At 37.4% G+C, this 22,602-nt stretch overlaps 1 protein-coding gene and 1 long non-coding RNA gene across 3 annotated transcripts; both read left to right on the top strand.

The window, feature by feature from the left end:
• The first annotated feature begins 5,684 nt into the window (after nucleotides 1-5,684).
• Nucleotides 5,685-9,289, top strand: LOC108679442. 2 transcript variants are annotated; one of them, XR_001931378.2, is made up of 3 exons: nucleotides 5,685-5,748; nucleotides 6,154-6,341; nucleotides 8,250-9,289. It is a non-coding gene; the product is annotated as an uncharacterized LOC108679442 (long non-coding RNA). The 2 variants fall into 2 exon arrangements; XR_007156765.1 differs by having other exon boundaries at nucleotides 5,687-5,748; nucleotides 6,157-6,341.
• An 8,155-nt stretch (nucleotides 9,290-17,444) lies between these two features.
• LOC108679335 lies at nucleotides 17,445-18,648 on the top strand. The gene is made up of 2 exons (XM_018167941.2): nucleotides 17,445-17,739; nucleotides 17,884-18,648. Exons 1-2 carry the CDS (start codon nucleotides 17,454-17,456, stop codon nucleotides 18,003-18,005), a joined length of 408 nt encoding a protein of 135 aa, XP_018023430.2. The 5' UTR covers nucleotides 17,445-17,453; the 3' UTR covers nucleotides 18,006-18,648.
• Nucleotides 18,649-22,602: the final 3,954 nt, after the last annotated feature.

The raw sequence follows: 22,602 nt of genomic DNA on the forward strand, positions 1-22,602 counted from the left end.
AAACCGCGGCGCCTCAGTCCCATTGAGATGGACGGTGAGATGAGAACTCTGCAAACTCCACCACAAGACGGCGCTGAAGCTTGAATAATATTTTTGTTTTTCAGTGCGCGATTTCTATCAAACAAAAATGAATATAATTTACGTCATTCAGTAAATTTTAACGTTTTTAAATTTGAGAAGAAATTCTGCCTTGAAATGTTTGAATTTGGACTTCTCTATTATTTTTTCAAAAGACGTTTATGAACGAGGCCTTATCGAACGGATAATATTCCGGTCTTCAGAAATATTAACTGGTCTTATATAACTTTCTTAGTTTTTGCCCGTGCCAATATAATGCGAGATCAAAATTTGAATAGACGTCCTTTCGTTTACGCAACCAAACATTAATTTCAATGACCTTCCTTTGTTTTCTTTTAAATTCGTTTAGTTTTTTGTCGTTGTTGGTCAATCAGTCTCTTCAACTGATCATCAGTCTTTTCAACTGATGTTACTGATTTTATGTTGCACAATAAGGCAAACTTATAAGATCAAGTGATGTAAAAGACAACCTCAGTGCAGGTCTAGCTTATTCTAAACTCTAAACTCTAGTCAGTATCTAGTGATTATCATTAAAGCTTTAAGTGTGTTTCCGTTCTTTGATATGTTTAAGTTGATGAAGAGAAGAATGACCCGTAATAAGCGATGCTTTAGAGAATAAAGCACTCCCAAAGTTATTGTTGGTCTGTCACGGAACCTAACTGAAAGTAATTTAAATGCCCAAGTTATTCCTTAATTTTAATCACTCTACATTTTAAACATTTAAATTAAATTCTATTAAACTGTTTCCCAAGCTCGGACCAGAATTTTATTTATGTTACATTGAAATTTGATTTATATTGAATTCATTACTTATCATGGACAATACAGAATTTAAAGATATTAAATATGACAAATTCCTAATGACTTCGAGATGTTGTGCACGTTGGTTTTGGGGGAACTCGTGCATAGCTGCTCAGAAGTCAATTTTTTTCTTTCGCACTGAGGCACTATTTCGTGGGATTTTGTTTAATTATTTTTCTTGAATTAGGTATTTATGATCAATATTATAGTAGTTAATGATAATATAATCAACACTATCACTTACTCGGTATGGTTATTCTTATCATTATTACCACAGATTTGCTGGACGCAGTACATCTCGAACAGGTACATTGCGTGTCAATAATATTATTTGTTAAATATTTGATCATGAAACCAAATGTACCTGTTTGCGGACCGTTCATTTTTGAAGTGAATGGTTGAGCTTCTCTTCGAATGAAAAATATTGCGTTATTTTAAATGACCAGAATGTATCTAGAAACTTAAAGACTTTAAAAATGCCAGCCATTCGACTTCTAAATTTAATATTCATATTATATATCTGCAGATACCTAATGTATTTATATGGTTTCCATGTGTTCGGCCTAGATATATGAAATAGTTCAACGCACTAGAATGACCTTAGCTTTAAAGCACTCGTATAATGCGAAGAAATGCTCGTTTGAGAATAAAATACTCGTCGTGTGCGGGTAAAAGTCTAAGAAGCGACATTAAGTTCCAAGATATATTAAAGGTTAATTCAAAGTGGCCTGAAGATAAGATTGGATTGAATTTACATTCTGCATGTATTATATATAATACGTATGAGTTAACACTTCGGGTCGATCAATTTTAGTCTGAGGAACTGCTTAGAAATATCTTTTAGCCACTTGTCATATATATTTTGCCACTTAGAAATATATTTTAGCCACTTGTAACGTGCCCTCGAAGTTCGATCTGAACGAGACGCCACGACAATCTCTTCGTGGAATAATAATAATAATAATAATCTAAAATATCATAAAATATCAGCCTGATAGGCCGGATAATGTAAAACGTTTCTTCTTAAGTAACTTTATTATATCGTATCAAATCACACATTAAATTTTCATGTATTATTTCTCAAGACCGAGCAAATATTGGTCGAGCAAAGTCGCGTCTTTAATGAAAGTTTTGGGGTAAGCGTTGATAGAGCGGATTATATCATGGAAGTGAAACGTGAAAAATAAAGTGATCTCGCAAATATGTTTTCAGTTCAACGAATTTTTAACTTGATTTGATATTAGTAGTTGAACGAAATTATTGATAGAGACCACGTGTGCCTCAGCAACAACCTAATTTTTTTAATTCAATGTATAATTTAATTTGGATAAATATTGCAAGAATTTTTGTGTAATTTTTAAATTTTTGTGTCAGTTTTTCGTGTCATTGCAAAATAATATCAAGATGATTGTTAAATTTCTAAAGCACTATAAAGTTTTTGCCCTTATTAAAATTTTATGACTTTTTGACATTTTTACGAAAACGAAGATAGCTACGAAATAATTCATCAGGTTTTAATTGTAGACTTATACCTGCATGGCGGTCGTCAACCTGATGAATAAATTAGGTTTATTAACTCAACTTTGGACGGCAGTTTTTAATCACTTTTCTAATCACACTCGTTGAAAATCTTCGTCCTGCGATGCTAGCTAAATATTGTAATTACCGAGAGCATGTATATAGAATATAAAATATATAAGTATCCACACGGACGGTGTTTTCAGAGACAAATGCGCATTTACACGACATTTTAATGTTTAATGCCTATTTAAAACAACGCAATACTATAATAAAATGCCTCTTGGAAACTTAATAGTTGAACTCTCAATTCCTACAAAAATGTCTAATTCGTAAAACTAAGAAGAACAATAAAAAAATTGTAGTGAGAGTTACGCTCTGAATTTCACAAAAACCACACAATTACAGGGTCATCATTAAAACCTGCATCATGGGAAGGCATCATGTGTCGAGGTGTGTCATGCATTGCTCTTCCGAAGTCCCCTGCAATTTGACGTTTATTAAACCATAATATAAGGGTTTTTCATGGGTTTAAAACCAAAAACGTTGTTCCTGAGCGCCCCGCACAGAGCACCTGACCTCTGACCTCAGCAAAGCGTTACTTTGTAGGTCGCGGAGGCAGGAGCTGCGTAGGATCTTCATCACTTCATCTGTAGGATCTTCAACACTTCTGTGTAGGATCTTCATCACTTCATCTGTAGGATCTTCATCACTTCATCTTTAGGATCTTCATTCACTTCATCCGTAGGATCTTCATCAATTCATATGTAGGAACTTCAACACTTCATCTGTACGATCTTCATCACTTCATCTGTAGGATCTTCATCACTTCATCTGTACGATCTTCATAACTTCATTTTTTTGCCGGTCTCGTCCGGGAACCTCAAATATTTTACCAACATCTTAATTACCAAGTAACTGTGCCTGTTTTTTACACGCAGCTCGGAGACTTCAATTGTATTTTTCTGGTCATCTATTGACCCATTGAGGCTAACCGACACTTGTTGGTGATATAAAATTTTCGTCGTAATGCTTATCTGTGTACAACGCGTATGTTTTTGCAAGAAGCTCAAATCAGTACCATGATTTGAGCTTCTCGCGTGAAAGTTCATTAATCACTAAACTGACGGTTGTCATAACAAATTTGATGTATTTTGTATTCCGCGAAGTTATTTGATGTTTCGCCAATCTTTATTCTATACACCAGTTGAATTTTTTAACATTCTTATTATAATCAGACACACATTCAATTCTACTTGAAACTAATCATATATTATCGATTCAATTTGTTGCCTAATCAATGATTATCTTGAAGTTCTTCGACCTGAAAGTTTGTAGAGATGAAGTACCAGTAAATTAAGATTTATTCTCTGTTTCCTGCCTGAAATTAAGGAAGTGATTGTCATAAATTAGTTGCTTAGCGAATGGACGTGTTTTATGTAGTGTGCGACCAAGCTACATTAATCAAATGAACACCGAGTATCAGACTTCATTTCAGCATTTTGCATGTTCTTGTGAGTGATTTAATTTACTACATTTTTATTGTAAATTATTTTACAGTCGTACTTTGATTTAGTAAAATGTGAGTTTTAGAAAAATAGAATTTTCTTACGTTTTATTTCGAATGCTTTGATGTTTATTGATACTAAATTTTTTTAAGTGCGACAGTCAACGTGTTATGTAGTTGAACAATGTTCCATAAAATTCAAGCATATTCTGGAGTCATCCTGTTATGCTGTGTGGGAGTGGTGAATATTTTAGAATTTTAAAACTTTCTCTAAAATTTTAAGAGCTTTGAAGCTTTTTCGCGACGCTCCAGTTCTTCTATAGACTCCTGAAATATCCTGGAAACATTGCGAACATGGACGAGCGTTTAGATTTTCCACAGAAGCTTCTTGAGGAATTAAGAAAGCGTTCCAGCAGCTTTATGAGGCATGGTTGCTTAATAACTCCAGTGTTTTGTGTGAAATTTAATTATATGCAATTTTTTTGAAGCGTTTTCGCCTATCAAAAGGAGATTATTGTGTCTTAAAGAACCAAATTATTTGAACAGTACTGAACGAGAATATAAGTTGATCGGGTCAGCATTATGTGTGGCTGCGTATAGATACCTTCTAAATAACGAATAAAATTGAAAGATTTTCATCCCGTAATTTTTTTATACATTTTTCGAATGATCCTCTCAACAAAATTAATGGACTTGACGGTAAACAAAGAGCTACGTTTGCAAAGATTGGAGGTGTAGGAGCATGGGATAATTACTTGCATTACTTAATCAGGTAGGGTAGATCAAGGATCAAGGGTAGAAATACTGTAATAAATTTAAGATTATTTCCCTATTAAAGAGGTTCAACACTTTTTGCGGCTATTACAGCATCACATCTCCGAGGCATTGATTCTTAGATATTGTGATTTTTGTTCAAACGGAATTTTAACCCATTCTTCAGTGAAAACTCACTCCAGCTCCTCTTAATGACGATAGCGACGGGAATTGACTTCTGACCTGCATCTATAAAATCAACTATAAATGCTCAATAATATTGAAATCTGGTGATTGTGGTGGCCATAAATGAGATGCTCAACTTCATTAGAATTTTCCACGTGCCATTTTTTAACAATTCCAGCTGTATGGATGGGGGCAGTATTACCTTAAACAATATTAATCCCGTTCCCCACCGGAAACAGTGCTTGAACTATTAGTTGAACTAGCAGCACCTAAACTCAGCAACAATAAACAATAACACAAAAATATGTCACGTTTTCATTGTTTAGAACATGCTCATAAGTTGCGATATCAAAATGTCAAGAGTTTCCCTTATTTTGTCCAACTTCTGTACATATCACCTCTATTTCAGTACACATGAGGAACAATTTCTTTTCAGTATTTGAACACGGATCAAATGTATCATTCAGTCAAGCGTCAGCAATGACGGTTTCACACAAGTGTTTTCATGACTTTTGTACATTGCACGTTCAAATATCCTGATAATTTATCATTTTGGATGAATAGAAGCTTCAAGTTACTGACAACTTCCAACACAACCTCGCTTTCACTCAACGCATTTCACTCAAGTGCAAGGTGTCACGAGTTGAAAAATGACTCGGACACATTCACATGGTGTAGAGTTATCAATTGTATATTTATAGTGTTTTTCCAGAGCTATATTTCCATGTGGCTTGATATATCTAGAGATTCACTCCCACGGGCTTGACATATATGCAAGTTTTCATATATAGTGGTGTTCGTGCAGTTTATTTGATGTGAATATTAGAACTTCGGTGGGATGAATGCCTCCAGTGCTTCTTCGGACATGGAGTGGGAGTAACGTGCCACTTATCTAGTGCAGGGAGGTGTGAAAGTATAGCTTATTGAAAGAATAGCTTATAAATTGGCGTTTGCTACATGGATCATATGACTTCAGCCAGCTAATATCATGAAAAAATTGGAAGACAAATACGACGATCTTTAACTTAAATTAGTAAATAATTACAATATGAATGATGTTTCTTCTTACATTTTCGCTTATTCTGATGTACCATAGATTTATTGTCTACCTGTATTGCTTTAATAAAATTCTCAGACTTGTTCCTGATCTTGGAAAGAATACAATTTCTTCTTAGAAATAACACAGTCGGAAATACTTTTAATTGGAGTCAAAACAATGACGTCAAAATATCATAATTATAGACACTAATTTTAGTTAACCTGCTGCAAATTTAGTTGAATGTTTTTCATAAGTATTCTTCTCTTTCTAGAAGAAAGAAAAAAGTGCGGGCGATCAGCGGCGTGTGAGGATTTAGAATAAACAAATTTTTGTTTAATCAAATAACAATCTGCGCTGGATCCGAGGGTTGGTGTTGAAAATCACTTCAGCTCGATGAGCGCTAGAAATATGGCGACCCTTATGTGGATTTGTTCTTTTCTTCTGATCTTAAACTTGGCTGTGAGTATTAAAACTACATTTCATCGTATTTTTTCAATAATATATCACTAAATATATATCCCAAAAATTCATAACACATGTAAATTACTATATTTGTGTCAGGAATCGTTTTCTTGGGACTGATTCATTTCAGCGTTCGGTATTAGCCTCATCTGTTTCCAAATTGTCAATAACGATCCACTTCCTTTCCGGTCACGTCACAGTCGCAGTTAATTGTGGTATATGCAGTTATTTTATATTCGATATGTCCACGTATAGCTTCAACTGTTTAAAATCCTTAAATTTCTAATTTGAATGCTCGTCTGACCTGCTCTTGCAGATAGCGGGTGCATTAATGGCCGTAACAGCAACAATAACATCGAGTTACATCAATTATTTGGCGGTATAACAAAGCCTTGGTTTATGACTCATTTAGGGAGAAAGCCGCAAACCAATTACGACTACCATTATTACCGAGTGGTCCTAATCGGAACTAAGTATTTAATTACATGAATTCATACCTGTGAAACTACCCCGTACCCTTTCAAAATACATACTTTTTTCAATATAATTGACGACAAACCTATAATGTATAGATCACTTGCCATCAGGGATAAAACAATGTATTCTCTTCATGTGTATTCACAATTTTAAATGTAAAGTTTGGAAAAGTTTAGTAAAAGACCACCGCATTTTCAAGAGCGGATCGCGACCGCAAAATCCATGTGCAAATCGGTTTCTTCATTTCGATATGGGGCGGCTGGATAGATATATGAATCCACGGCAATTTATTCAATTAGACAAGAAATAAAACTTTCACACAATGCGGGTATAATTGCTTTTCTACTTAGTGTTATTTCGTTCCCCCTTAATATCCAATTTCCCCTAATCCAATTTCCCCTTATCCAATTTCCCTCTATCTAATTTCCCCGTATTCAATTTCCCTAATCCAATTTCTCCTAATCCAATTTCCCGTTTCCCACAACCCGTTTCCCACAACCCGTTTCACATAACCCGTTTCCTCTAATCACGTTTCCTTTTATCCCGTTTCATTTAATCGCGTTTCCCATAACCCGCTTCCCATTACCCGCTACCCATAACACATTTCCATTACCCGTTTCCCATAACCCCTTTCCCAAAACCCGTTTCCCATAACCCGTTTCCCATAACCCGCTTCCCATTACCCGTTTCCCATAACCCCTTTCCCATAACCCGTTTCCCATGTTTCACGGACCTATTTCCTATAACCTGTTTGTCATAACCCGTTTCCCATAACCCGTTTCCCATAACCCGTTTCCCATAACCCGTTTCCCATAACCCGTTTCCCATAACCCGTTTCCCATAACCCGTTTACCATAACTCGTTTCCCATAACTCGTTTCCCATAACCTGTTTCCCATAACCCGTTTCACTTAACCTATTTCCTATAACCTGGTTGTCATAACCCGTTTCCCATACTCTGTTTACAAATTTTAAAACTGAATTTATTTAATTCGTGCAACCCAGAACATTTTGGTACATAGTACATTCAGTATCGAACATGAAAAATTAGAGTTAGCTTCCGTTTTGAAATCAGAATTGTATTTTTCTACTGGTTCTAATGCTTCAATTATTGAACACAAAATCAAATTTCAATCTCTTCCCCCCAGCTTCAATGTCTCACCTACAAAAACTAAATTTCCCAGGTAATATTTCGACACGATAAATATCTGGAATACGCGCCCAAACAGACCATAGATATTTTTCGGCATCAGACCTCAAACACACAAACTAACGCCCTTTGACGAATATATATAATATTCTCGGTAGTTATATAGAAATGTGTTTAGGAAAATGAAAAGTATCTCTGATCCTAAAAGGAATACATATAGCTGTAACTAGAAAACTTAAATATTTTCATTTATTACTCCTGACTTCGACGTAATTCCAGACGTCAGCGTCGGACGTCTGTTGGATGAACCCTCCTACACAATGCCCAGTTCCCCCCAGCGGGGGCGAATGGACCCCTGAGGAGTTGGCGCTGGGGATCAAAATCCTCGAAGACAGCGGGGATTATGTGGGCCCCAGTGGATTAGGAGCAAATCACATGGATTGGATAGAAGGAGCTCCAGGAGATTTTCAAAATTAGGGATATTTTGGTATTTGACTAATCAAATTTTCTCCGAGAGGAATTTCTATCAGGTGCTATAAATGAAGTCTTCAATACTATCAAGATTTAATATTTATATACATTTTCTATCCTTTAGATTTTCATAATAAAAGCATAACTTCTATTGGTGGTGTTCTCCAGAAGAAAAATGTGAAGAAATAGCGATAGTAAAATTGTATGTCACTGATTTGACTGAATGTCTCTAAGTTAGCGTCAATCTCTAATCTTTATTACTAATCACACTTGTTCGGCTCAAAAATTATCTCGTGGAAGATTTCTAAGCAGCGAACATCTATGTTACTTAATAACAATAACGAACAAATCAGGAATTTATTTACTAATTTCAGTAAATTTCCTACATTTATTAGCCTCAATTTTCTCTTTAATTATTATCAACAATTAAGAGCCATACCCGATCATACTTTTATATCGACAAATCCATTGATCAGTATCAGCAGCTGCCAATAACCAGTAATTTGGCGCGATCATCAAAGAAATTTTAGTCGTCAAATTGTTGGCAATTTGTTCTCTGTGCACGGTTTGTATGCGATGTTTTTTTAACGCGTTCACCAGCTAATTATAGCCCCTGGATTTAGTGATGATAAAAAGCTAGAGCCATTGCCTTTAGCTGATCAAAATTCCTGCCGATTTAGAGCAAATATTGTCTGTATTGCGGTAAACTAAACTAAGAATTAAATTTATAAACTTGAATTTGCAGCCAAATTCTCAATCTAAGGTTATAAATAAAATGACGCTGTGTAATTATATCACTTTACAAGGACGGTTTATTTTCGCTGTTAAATGAGAAATGAAATGAAAAATTTTATGATGAGTTAAATAAAAAAAGTTAAAAGTAATAATTGTTTATCCTAATTTTTTTTATCCAGAGTCTCCCCAAATAAAGCAGTTGATTCAAACTAAAACTGAAAATCTATTTCGTCCTATACTGTGCACATCTTTAAGAGCGAACATCAAAGCAGTCAGACGCTATTGTCACATATGGCATTTTTTAACTGTGAATTCGACCAATAACTACCCTCCTAAATAAGAGAGAAGTCTGAAATTTTGAATGCTATTCTGGCCAATTATGTTCAATTAACGGACTTTAAGATAAATTACGGAAACTTATTATTACCACTATTATCGCGGAAGACAATTTTGAACCGAAAGAATCGCATAACACTTGATAAGAAATTTAAAAGCAAAGAAAATGCCAAGAAAATTCACCATATCGATATTGATATTCAATATCGATATGGTGAATTTTCTTGGCGTTTTCTTTGCTTTTAAATTTCTTGTGAACTTGCGATATAAGCAGACTAATAATATAAGTACTTATAACACTTGACTTATCAAACATTTTCGAAATACTAGTTGGTTTAACTATCTTTTTTTCATTGATCGCTATACCCAAGCATTTCTGAATCGTTCTACTATTATTAGATATGCACTAATAAAACAAAAAGTTCAGTGCAACTTCCGTAGCTTAAAGCAATCTTTTACCCTCCGTTGTCGTACTTTCGTGGATGCGCATAAATAAACCGAACTAACTGAAATAAATGCGTTCAAATAATAAAGTAATAATCGAATTGGAGGGAAAAATGTTTAATTTTGCTTTTTAGTGTCAGGGAACCTTGATGCCGTGTAAATTCCAAATATGACGACTCTACAGTAAATTGACTCTATCATTCCAACCGAAATGGTCACCATACATCATCAACGGTACATGAAAACTGAATAGCAATTATTTACTAAATAAATGCACAGGTTGACGAACAAAAATCTTAGAGGTGCATACGATAGAAAATTGGAAAGAGCAGATACTGCTGCATGGAAGTACCGCAAATGTCGGCCAACGAAGTAGCTGCACTTGGTGGCCAAGCAAGAAATCAGCCCTGCCTATACAATAGCGGTCAGCAAGACTAGCCCGGAAAAAAATGCAATACATCGACCCAGTTGGTGCATCAACTAACAATTATCGGAAAAGTAATAATTTCAAAATATTCTAGGATTGGCATAACTTCTCTTTGCACGTCACTCATCTGGTAGGAAAACTACACAGACACATGAGTTACAGTGAAGGTACCTTTATCCGACCGAGTTTCAATAATCGCAGGAGGAGAAATTCTAACGGGAGCTCGAAAATAGAAATATAAAACAAATTTTAAAAATATAATATAACAAATATATCAACAAGAAGTAAACATCAATGCGATCACAGAAAGGTTATAGTAGCCCCTCCATACATTAATCATCTTTCTAATTCTGATCATTTACGGCAGTCCGGGAGATTCACATCTTGTTACTATTATTGTGTGCGGATTTAAGAGAGATGAAATATTATAATTCATTAGGAAAAACTCAAATTTTCTTCCTTCTATATGTTGCAATAGTGACTTTGAAACTTCATCAAATTTATAACACAGTTTTTGTATTTGTAATTTTATCGTTTGCTATTTCGATCGCTGATTTGCTTCTTGTTCCCAATTTCCGTTGCTTTCGAACGTCGCTTGTATCGTCTAACGTAACGTTACGCGTGCAGAGATGCCTCACGTCATCCGTGCGTTCATGCCTTAAAATGATTGATGATGAGTGTCTTGAAGCCTAATACTATGGCAGAAAATAACTGAACTTGAAGAGCGTTTCCAAGTGCAGAACTTCTAGAGGTGCGGCGTACGCCTTACATTAATGAGAAAGTGCTGCAAGTACTCAGTCGTTGCGGGCACGCACTCATCACCTTTATAATCAAGATTTCAAAAATTTACCTTACTATGCAAAAAGTTCACATGGTGAGTCAATTATGAATCAGGCATTTTGTGTGCGAGTGGGTCAAGAATGAGGAATACGACGCGACTCCTGCATATTTTCGTAAAACTTGAGTGATTTTCCTATCTATTCATTTTGTGAGAGGAGTCTCCCGATCCCACATAGTTTTTGACTCCGTCTAAGAGGAACGTCATAACGAGAAGAATTGAAATAAACAGTCTCGATAGAAGCAAACCGTGGTGTTAAGTAACATTCATATAATTCTTGTCCACGGCAAAATTAGTTATGAACAGTTAAAAATTATAAGAGGTGGCGGGTTAAAATTATATGATAAAATGAGATATGAATTAACTACTGACAGATAAAATTAGTTGAATGGCGGTTTCTGTGGCAGTGGAACTGTGTCCCAAAGACATGAGCGACGAGGTAGCGAGGTGTTCGTCAGGCGACGGTCATAGAATAGAATAGAAGTGTCGGCACTGAAGAAATCGGTATGCAGAAGTGGCATGCGGAAGGTGTGGTCCAACAGCAATACCAAGAGAAGACCGGAAGAGATGTGACGAAGCAGCGAGGTGTCGTGCAAGGAGCTGTACTTGGTCGAGTGGGCCAAGTACAGCCCGCGAGCCCGCCCGCGCCTCAACATCTTGGCCGGTGAGATATTACATTTGAATTCTCCAATCAAAACCATGGACTATTCTTCAATCACACACCAAGTTATATTTTCTGGTTTGATAGCTGTTGATCTGATATGGAATAACACGTCTATAATGAATTTAATCATCTCCCTATTGGCATACAGGGTCTCGATGCCGATCTCCTTTCTACGAGTACCCGGAGTTTGGATACCTAAACTTCGTTACCAACAACCTTGTTAATTTCACGACAGCACGCAAATCTTGGCCTTTATGATCTCACCTCTAACCATTATTACTAATCACACTTGTTCGGCTCAAAAATAATCACGTTGAAAATTTCTAAGCAGCGAACATCTATGTTACTTAATAACAATAACGAACAAATCAGGAATTCGTGTACCAATTTCAGTAAATTTTGTCATCCTAAATTTATTAGCATTAATTTTCTCATTAATTATTATCATCAATATCACCCGATCATACTTTTATATCAATAAATCCATTGATCAGTATCAGCAGCTGCCAATAACCAGTATTTGGCGCGATCATCAGAGAAATTTTCGTCGTCAAATTGTTGGCAATTTATTCTGTGTGCCCGGTGTGTATGCGATTAGTTTTTTAAATTTAAATGCGTTCACCAGCTAACTATAGTCACTGGATTTAGTGATGATAAATAGCTAGAACCATTGCCTTTAGCTGATCAAAATAACGCTTCAAAATTCCTGCCGATTTAGAGCAAATATTGTCTGTCTTGCGGTAAACTAAACTAAGAACTAAATTTATAAACTTGAATATGCAGCCAAATTCTCAATCTAATAAGGTTATAAATAAAATGATGCTGTGTAATTATATCACTTTACAAGGGCGGTTTATTTTCGATGTTAAATGAAAAATGAAATGAAAAATTTGATGATGAGTTAAATAAAAAATTTGCTAGTAAGAATATTTATCCAATTTTTTTATCCAGAGTCTCCCCGAATAAAGCAGTTGATTCAAACTAAAACTGAAATTTTATTACGTCCTATGCCATCACAGAAAGGTTAGTAGCCCCTCCATACATTAATCACGTTGCTAATTCTGATCATTTACGGCAGTCCGGGAGATTCACATCTTGTTACTATTATTGTGTGCGGATTTAAGAGAGATGAAATATTATAATTCATTAGGAATTACTCAAATTTTCTTCCTTCTATGTTGCAATAATGACTTTGAAACTTCATCAAATTTGTAACCCAGTTTTTGTCTTTGCAATTTTCTCGTTTGCTTTTCGATCGCTTATTTGCTTCTTGTTCCCAATTTCAGCGTCTTTCGCACGTCGCTTGTATCGTCTAACGTAACGTTACGCGTGCAAAGATGCCTCACGTCATCCGTACGTTCATGCCTTAAAATGAATAATGATGAGTGTCTTGAAGCCTAATACTATGGCAGAAAATAACTGAACTAGAATAGCGTTTCCAAATGCAGAACTTCTAGAGGTGCGGCGTACGCCTTACAGTAATGAGAAAGTGCTGAAGTACTCAGTAGTTGCGGGCACTCACACGTCACCTTTATAATCAAGATTTCAAAAATTTACCTTACTATGCAAAAAGTTCACATGGTGAGCCAATTATGAATCAGGCATTTTGTGTGCGAGTGTGTCAAGAATGAGGAATACGACGCGACTCCTGCATATTTTCGTAAAACTTGAGTGATTTTCCTATCCATTCATTTTGTGAGAGAAGTCTCCCAATCACACATAGTTTTTGACTCCGTCTAAGAGGTACATCATAACGAGAAGAATTAAAATAAACAGTCTCGATAGAAGCAAACCGTGGTGTTAAGAAACATTCATATAATTCTTGTCCACGGCAAAATTAGTTAGGAACAGTTAAAAATTATAAGAGGTGGCGGGTTAAAATTATATGATTAAAATGAGATATGAATTAACTACTGACGGATAAAATTAGTTGAATGGCGGTTTCTGTGGCAGTGGAACTGTGTCCCAAAGACATGAGCGACGAGGCAGCGAGGTGTTCGTCAGGCGACGGTCATAGAATAGAATAGAAGTGTCGGCACTGAAGAAATCGGTATGCAGAAGTGGCATGCGTAAGGTGTGGTCCAACAGCAATACCAAGGGAAGACCGGAAGAGATGTGACGAAGCAGCGAGGTGTCGTGCAAGGAGCTGTACTTGGTCGAGTGGGCCAAGTACAGCCCGCGAGCCCGCCCGCGCCTCAACATCCTCAAATCCCTGGCCGGAACCAGCTGGGGACAGCAGAAGGAAACCCTCTTGGTGACTTTCAAGGCTCTTATAAAGCTTATAAAGTCTCTCATCACCTACGCTGCCCCAGTGTGGTTCCCTAACGCCTCTCCCTCGGCAATCTCCAAGCTGCAAACTATTCAAAACTCTGCCCTACGCATAGCCACGGGATCTCTTCTTTCAATATCGATATGGTGAATTTTCTTGGCGTTTTCTTTGCTTTTAAATTCCTTGTGAACTTGCGATATAAGCAGACTAATGATATAAGTACTTGAGTAAGGTGATTTTGTGTCGAGGTGTTGTCCTAATAAGTCACAGAAAAAATATAACTCAGTACTCACTGCCATGAGTGACAGAGAGCGCATTTTCTCATCGACGAAAACGTGAAGTCACGGACAGTCAGACGGACATGATGAGCACAATAGCGCCTTTTTTCCATAAATGCGCAAATGCCCTAAAAAGTGAGAGACAATTAACACTGAATCACCAGATTTTAATCTATTCGCATACAGTTTAGCAATTGAACGACGCGTCTGGAAACTTGACAGCTGAAAGTGATAAAAACATGTTTAGTCTCTAGATCTCGTCTGCTCGGAGTAAATAATCCAAAAGTTCGTCTAATAATACTGCAAGGCAAGCCATCATACCGAGTAAATGTTATCCAGGCACCGGTCACAAGTGGATGGAGTGCCCGGCCGAACAAGCAGGTGCTGTTACCTGCCTGCATATAGTCATTAACGCCTAACGAAACATAATTTAGCTATGCCAGGTTTAGATATCATGCTCGATGAAAATGCTTGATTATTGGTGTAGCGAAAACCACTACCAATTTACATTGTTCTTTCAGTCGCTGACTTGCTTTCTTTTCTTTGTGTCAACTTCAATTAGAAGCGCGCCATGTGAAGTTTAATGCATGAATTATGCAAATAATGCATAAGCCATGTAAGTTCTTAAATAAGTTCACATAATTAAATTTTTCAAGCGCAAGATCATAACGCACATCTTTGAATTTTCCACTACAGAAAATTATTTATTTTGATACATTTTATGCTCATACACGCACGATATCTTACAACCATCACAGTATATTTTTGTTGGTGACTATAACAGTTGAAAAATTCATTTCATAATATTTTGATAATTCAACGACGTCCATGTTCGTTTCAGGGGAAATCATGAACCTAATCTAATAATCGTTGAATCATCTGTTATAACAGATTACATCTATGCATAATTTATGATGATCGGAAACTATAGTCGTTTACTGAAACGGTGAAAGCCAAAACTTATTTATAGGGTTCAAAATTTCTGAAATATTCGAGGAATACTGGACATTACCTGCTATATTGGCCGTACGAATCTTAACTGTATAAAGAAAACGAGTCATAAATTTCATCACAAAGAGTACAAACATACGTGGTGTATGTGCTCTTTGTGATGACAGTTGATGAATATACTTACTGTCGACAATTACGGCCGAAGTTTGACTGCTATCGTGAAATAGTTTAGTCATAGATCAAAAACGCTTCAAAACGTGCATGCACAGTCATGGTGGATCGATGTGCACGCACCTGCAATAGTTTTATCCTAAATAATTTCTTTATATATTATTTTTGACGCGCACTGCAGGTATAATTGAAAAGATACGTGCGCAGCTGTATAGATGAATGCTGGAGTTTGGGAATAGCGCATCTGAATTCTGCAATATGCTAGAAGCGCCTAATGAACACTTGAACCGCTATATTATATATTGTAACAAAGACTTCATAACGAAGCTTCATTATGAGTGAAAACATGTACGGAAAATTTACTGAAAACGATTCAGGTTCTAACGGCATTCAGTAATTCCTATGTTATTCTGGTAATCTGAATAGTTTCTCCGTTCTGAAATGTTCGATGACACCATTAAGACCACAATAGATCGATATCAATTATAACAAGGCTTTACAAACTATACCGTATACTAACCTCAGTATTCGAATTCGATTTTCAAGGAAGCAGTAAATTCTGCTGTCGAATCATTCGCTACCGTACGTCAAGGCCGGATCGTAACTTGTTAACAGACATTTTAGTAGAAATCTACATCTCATTTTGCTGTAAATCGGACTTATTCACATATGATTGTGTTAGAATTTAAAATGGTCACTTCAGAAAGTCATTAATTTAGATACAGTTCATGCACAAACATGCTCAATGTTTGGCAACCATTCTGCACATTTTTGTGGGTGACTAGTACAATAAATAAACTTCATTTCACAATGTCCTCAATTCGAAAATTCAACGACGTTCATGTTCGTTTCAGTTGATATCATGAAAGTAATCTAATATTTGTTGAATCTCCCTTTATAATAGATGATTTTTATGCGCTATTCATGATGCTCGAAAGCGATAACAGGTGCAAACCGAAACTTATTGACAGGGTTCATATATTTGTAAAATAACTATATTCTTTACAAGTACTTCATTTCTGGGTAGTGACTGGTCACTTTTTGCGTTTGCCACGCGAATATTTTGCGATGGCAATGATTACTCGGCTCCGCCCTGGTGTATGTTATCTGTGGTTGAACTGGAGTGCCAGGAATTTGTTACACATCAGTGTCCCTTGTAAAATTTTTCTGTGTCCAGGCACAGAGAATGGGGTCCGCGCGAAACATATATATTTTGGTTAGTTAAAATAATAGATAGTGTATAGATTTTCATCAAATAAGATAGAAATATTTGCATATTTTCACCTGCACGCGATAAACTTATAGCATAAGTTTTGAGCGAAAATTTTTATTACTCGAGTGGTGCAAACTTGGGAAGCCATCGACATTTGCTAACGTACAAAGCTAGCCTTACATCCAGCCTCAATTTGCAGGTATAAGAATGCCTTTCGAAACCCGAATAACTCATAACTTTGCCAAATCAACAATATTCATGAGTAACTTGTGAATTTCTTTCGCGGCATTCATCGTAGCCTCATGCTACAGCTAGAAAATTTCTCATAAGAAAGGCTCGGAACACCCGCCCTAAGAGTGCTGTCACGATCATACTTGATTGATGCCTAAGGCTAAGAAAGTTCTTTACTGAACGAAAAGTCTATGAACTCGGCAATACATCAGTCAACTAAGTCGAAGGGCCACACGTTACATGTGTCAGTGAGGGCATAATCTTGGCTGAAAGGTTTGAATGAAATGTGTCGTAAATGAAGATATCATTTGATTATAAAAGCTTGTGTTAGAACCTATTGTGCAGGCTAAGGCCTCTCAGGCGATTTTGTGGAGTGAATAGATAATAATAGAATAATAACCAATTTACGCTCGGTTATAATAAAATTAATTTATTTCAGACGCACGACGTCAGCGATGCAGTTCTGGTGCCTGTACATGCTCATCTTTTGGTTCCTGCGAGAAAACGATGCAGTCATCAACAGCAGACTGTGGTACACCGAAAAAGCTGACCCCGCCTACGTGGCAGCAGGCGACAAGATCGAGTTCGCTACGACGTCCATGGCTCGGTGCGCCGCTGTGAGCAGCGCTGCAACGGGTGCAGATCTCGTGTGTTATGATGGCGTCACTTGCGTTATCATCACAGCTGCAGACCTCAACGGCATCAGGGGTCGCGTCTCAAACTGGAAATGCTTTCTGGCCGGTGAGATATTACATTTGAATTCTCCAATCAAAACCATGGACTATTCTTCAATCACACACCAAGTTATATTTTCTGGTTTGATAGCTGTTCGGTATGGAATAACATGTCTATAATGAATTTAATCATCTCCCTATTGGCGTACAGGGTCTCGATGCCGATCTCCTTTCTACGAGTACCTGGAGTTTGGATACCTAAACTTCGTTACCAACAACCTTGTAAATTTCACGACAGCACGCAAATCTTGCCCTTTAGGATCTCACCTCTAACCTTTATTACTAATCACATTTGTTCGGCTCAAAAATAATCACGTCGAAGATTTTTAAGCAGCGAACATCTGTGTTACTTAATAACAATAACGAAAAAATCAGGAATTTATGTACTAATTTCAGTAAATTTTGTCATCCTACATTTATTAGCCTCAATTTTCTCATTAATTATTGTCATCAATTAAGAGCCAATACCCGATCATACTTTTATATCAATAAATCCACTGATCACTATCAGCAGCTGCAATCAACCAGTAATTCGGAGCGGTCATCAAAGAAATTTTCGTCGTCAAATTGTTGGCAATTTATTCTGTGTGCACGGTTTATATGCGATTAGTGTTTTTAACGCGTTCACCAGCTAATTATAGTCACTGGATTTGGTAATTATAGATAGCAAGCGCCATTGCCTTTATCTGATCAAAGTAACGCTTCAAAATTCCTGCCGATTTAGAGCAAATATTGTCTGTATTGCGGTAAACTAAACTAAGAACTAATTTTATAAACTTGAATATGCAGCAAAATTCTCAATCTACGGTTATAAATAAAATGACTCTGTGTAATTATATCACTTTACAAGGACGGTTTATTTTCGCTGTTAAATTAAAAATGAAATGAAAAATTTGATGATAAGTTAAATAAAAAATTTGCAAGGAATAATTGTTTATCCTAATTTTTTTATCCAGAGTCTCCCCAAATAAAGCAGTTAATTCAAACTAAAATTGAAATTTGATTTCGTCCTATTGCGCATATCTTAATTAAGAGCGAAGATCAAAGCAGTCAGGCGCATATGGCATTTTTAGCGCATTTTCTCATTTATGGAAAAAATGCACTATTGTGCTCGCCATGTCCGTCTGTCCGTCCGTACGTCTGTCCGTCCGTCTGTCTGTCCGTCCGTGACTTCACGTTTTCGTCGACGAGAAAATGCGCTCTCTGTCACTCACTGCAGTGAGTATTGAGTTATATTTTTTAACTGTGAATTCGACCAATAACTACCCTCCTAAATAAGATAGAAGTCTGAAATTTTGAATGCTATTCTGGCCAATTATGTTCAATTAACGGACTTTAAGATATATTACGTAAACTTAGTATTAACACTATTATCGCGGGAGACAATTTTGAACCGAAAGAATCGCATAACACTTGACTTATCAAACATTTTCGAAATACTAGTTGGTTTAACTATCATTTTTTATTGATCGCTATACCCAAGCGTTTCTGAATCGTTCTACTAGTATTAGATATGAACTGATAAAACAAAAAGTTCAGTGCAACTTCCGTAGATTAAAGCAACCTTTTACCTTTACCTTCCGTTGTGTTTTCGTGGAGGCGCAATCTGCATGATGGTTTCTGTGGCAGTTGAATTTTGTACCCAAGACGTGACCGACGAGGTTGCGAGGTTGTTCTCCATGCAGCTATCACGAGGCGAACGGTCCGCAAAAGTGGCATGGTGTGGTCCAACAGCAATACCAAGGGAAGAGATGTGACGAAGTAGCGAGGTGTCGGGCAAGGAGCTGTACGAGTGAACGATGAAGAAACCGAGCGGATCTGAGGGCAGCAGTCACGCAGAGGGCGACAAAGCAACTGAATTAACGGGCCTGTGTGGCATTCACGAGTGGAGTGACGAAACAGCTCAACGTGGGCGAGTAGCGGCCACTACTAGAGTAAGGTGATTTTGTGTCGAGGTGTTGTCCTAGTAAGTCATAAAAAAGTGAGAGACAATTAACATTGAATCACCAGATTTGAATCTATTCGCATACAGTTTATCAAGTGAGCGACTAAGACTAGACAGGTGAAACTGATAAAAGCATGTAGCATCTCTAAATCTCGTCTGCACTGAGAGAAGAATCTAAACTCTCAAGGCAATACTGCATGTCGTATAATGCTGCAAGGCAAGCCAGCATGCCGAGCAAATGTTGTCATGGCTCCGGTCACAATTGGATGGAGTGTCGGACCGGACAAGCGGGTGCTGTTGTCTGCCTTTATATAGTCATTAATGCCTAAGGAAACATAATGCAGCTAAGCCAAGGGTGATTGAATTGCTGGATGAAAATGCTAGATTATTGGTATAGCGAAAACCTGAAAAAATATATAGAAATAAAAAAAAATATAGCGAAAACCTGAAAGAGTCGCTGATTCGCGTTCTGTACTCTGTGTCGAATCCAATTAGTAGCGCGCTGTGTGAAGTTTGATGTATGAATTATGCAAATAATACATAATCATACAATTTCTTTAATAAATTCATATAATTAAATTTTTTGTACGATTGGTAAACTAGAAGGAAAGACTAGGCTTTTTCATGCGCAAGATCTGAGCGATCATCTTATACAGTCTAGACAATAAACTACTGAACCATCTTCTTTGGGAGCGCGGAGAAAATTTTCAACCTATTCGATGGTAGACTCTGTCAAGTCAAAGGCATTAAAGAACTCTTGCGAATCAATTGGATACCAGCTTGCAAAGTCGCTGGTGCGTGCACATAGTAGCGGAGAAGCTTTGTCTCGGGCATCACTATCCCAAAAATAGTTGATTTCTTGCGCACGAATTAACTGTGCTAATGAATTATTAGTTGATGAAACTTGAACGATTTTCCTAACTTTTATTTTGAATTGCGGCATCAACAATGCTCCGCACTGCATCAACACAGTACTGCAGCAACACTGCTAGCCGCCTCATCAAGAGCGCTCTAGCACTGCATCAACAGTGCACAGCACTGCATCAATACTGCACACTGCACATCTTTGCATCAACACTGCACAGTACCGCACTGATACTGTACAGCACTGCAACAATTATCAATACTGCACAATGCACAGCATTGCATCAACACAACACAGCACTGCATAGCACTGGAGCAAAATTAACAAGCTTAGGAATTCCCAGTCCACGGTCACGCTAATGCGCCGCCTTCGTCGTCTTCCGTCTCCGAGTCGTCGATAGGCAAGTCTCAAAGTCCAAGTTGTCGACGATCCGGGATCTTGCTCATGAACTCGACCAGTCGTCTCTTGAATGTTGCAAGGGTGAACTACCCTCCTCTCAGTACCTTGCAATATTACTATAGTAATATTGCAAGGTACTGAGCATATATATACAGTAGCAATGTACCATATATACATATATACATATATACATATATGGTACAATCAGAGGTGGGCAGTAGCGCGCTACATGTAGCGGCCGCTACATTTTCAGTAGCGGTAGCGGCTCTACATTTAAGGCAATGTAGCGGTAGCGGTAGCGCCCGCTACATTTTTAAGTAGCGATACGAGGTTTTGCCGCTACAGCGCTACCGCTACATTTATATATAAAGCCTTTAGATTTTACTTAAGGGGACCGGCTACCCTCCAACAAAACTTTTTTGTTTACAGACGGATCGTTTTGAAACTTGGTACACATATGTAAAACAGAAATCTAAGACCTTTTTGTTCATATAAATTTGAAAAAATGAAAGAAAACGTGAAATTAATAGAAAACGGCAAATAAGGGGTACTCTAAAAAGTTTATAACTTTTGCAAATCACATGCTACAATGTCGAGACACATATCATTTGATTTGTAACAACGATATCTAGCGACTGTAGAGCCCCGACTTTTTATTTTCCTCATCGTTTTTTTTCGCGTTCTTCCCATTTTTTCACATTTTTTCATTCCCATTTTTTCACATTCTAGCGGTAGCGGTAGCACCCGTTACAATCTAGTGGGTGTAGCGGTAGCGGTAGCGCCCGCTACATTTAGAGCATGTAGCGGTAGCGGTAGCGCCGCTACATTTTCAAGTAGCGCTGCCCAGCTCTGGGTACAATAGTACCATATATACAGTAGCAATGCATTAACATTTTCAACTTAGCACAACATCGCATCAACACTGTGCAGTATCACACTAACATTACAGTAGCAATGCATCCACACGTAGCATTATCTCTCCAAAAACTCCGCGGTATCGCTGGGTCATCGCATCATCTGCTCTGTAGTATCATTATTCATCTACTCTGCTCTGCACCATCACTTCATTTACTCTGCACCATCGCTTCATTTACTCTGCACCATCGCTTCATTTACTCTGCACCATCACCTCATCTAATCTGCAGTTTCACTGCTTCATCACTTCATCCACTCTGCATTTTCACTGCATCATCATTTCATCTACTCTGCAGTCTCACTGCATCATCATTTCATCTACTCTGCAGTCTCACTGCATCATCATTTCATCTACTCTGCAGTATCACTGCATCATTTCATCATCTACTCAGCAGTATCACTTCATATACTCTGCAGTCTCACTGCTTCATCACTTCATCTACTCTGCATTCTCAATTCATCATCATTCCACCTACTCTGCAGTCTCACTGCCTTGGTATCCTTGGTATTTGTTTGGGATATATCACTTCATATACTCTCCTGTATCACTGCGGCATTTCATCATCTACTCAGCAGTATCACTTCATATACTCTGTAACATCACTGCGCTAGCACTCAATCGACACTCATGAAGCGCTGCACTTCCACAGCTGACCGGTTCTCCATGCAATGAACCGCCAAGGACGTCGCGGGCTCGCGGTCGCGGGCTCGCGGCGCGGCGGCAGCGGCGGCTGACGAACGTCTCA

Source organism: Hyalella azteca, unplaced genomic scaffold (genome assembly GCF_000764305.2).
Source record: "Hyalella azteca isolate HAZT.00-mixed unplaced genomic scaffold, Hazt_2.0.2 contig6661, whole genome shotgun sequence".
Taxonomy (NCBI): domain Eukaryota; kingdom Metazoa; phylum Arthropoda; class Malacostraca; order Amphipoda; family Hyalellidae; genus Hyalella; species Hyalella azteca.

Coding starts and splice junctions, on each gene's coding strand:
- LOC108679335 (XM_018167941.2), top strand. CDS start 17,454: ATGCAGTTCTGGTGCCTGTACATGCTCATCTTTTGGTTCCTGCGAGAA. Junction 17,740..17,883: donor CTGGAAATGCTTTCTGGCCG/GTGAGATATTAC, acceptor ATTGGCGTACAG/GGTCTCGATGCCGATCTCCT.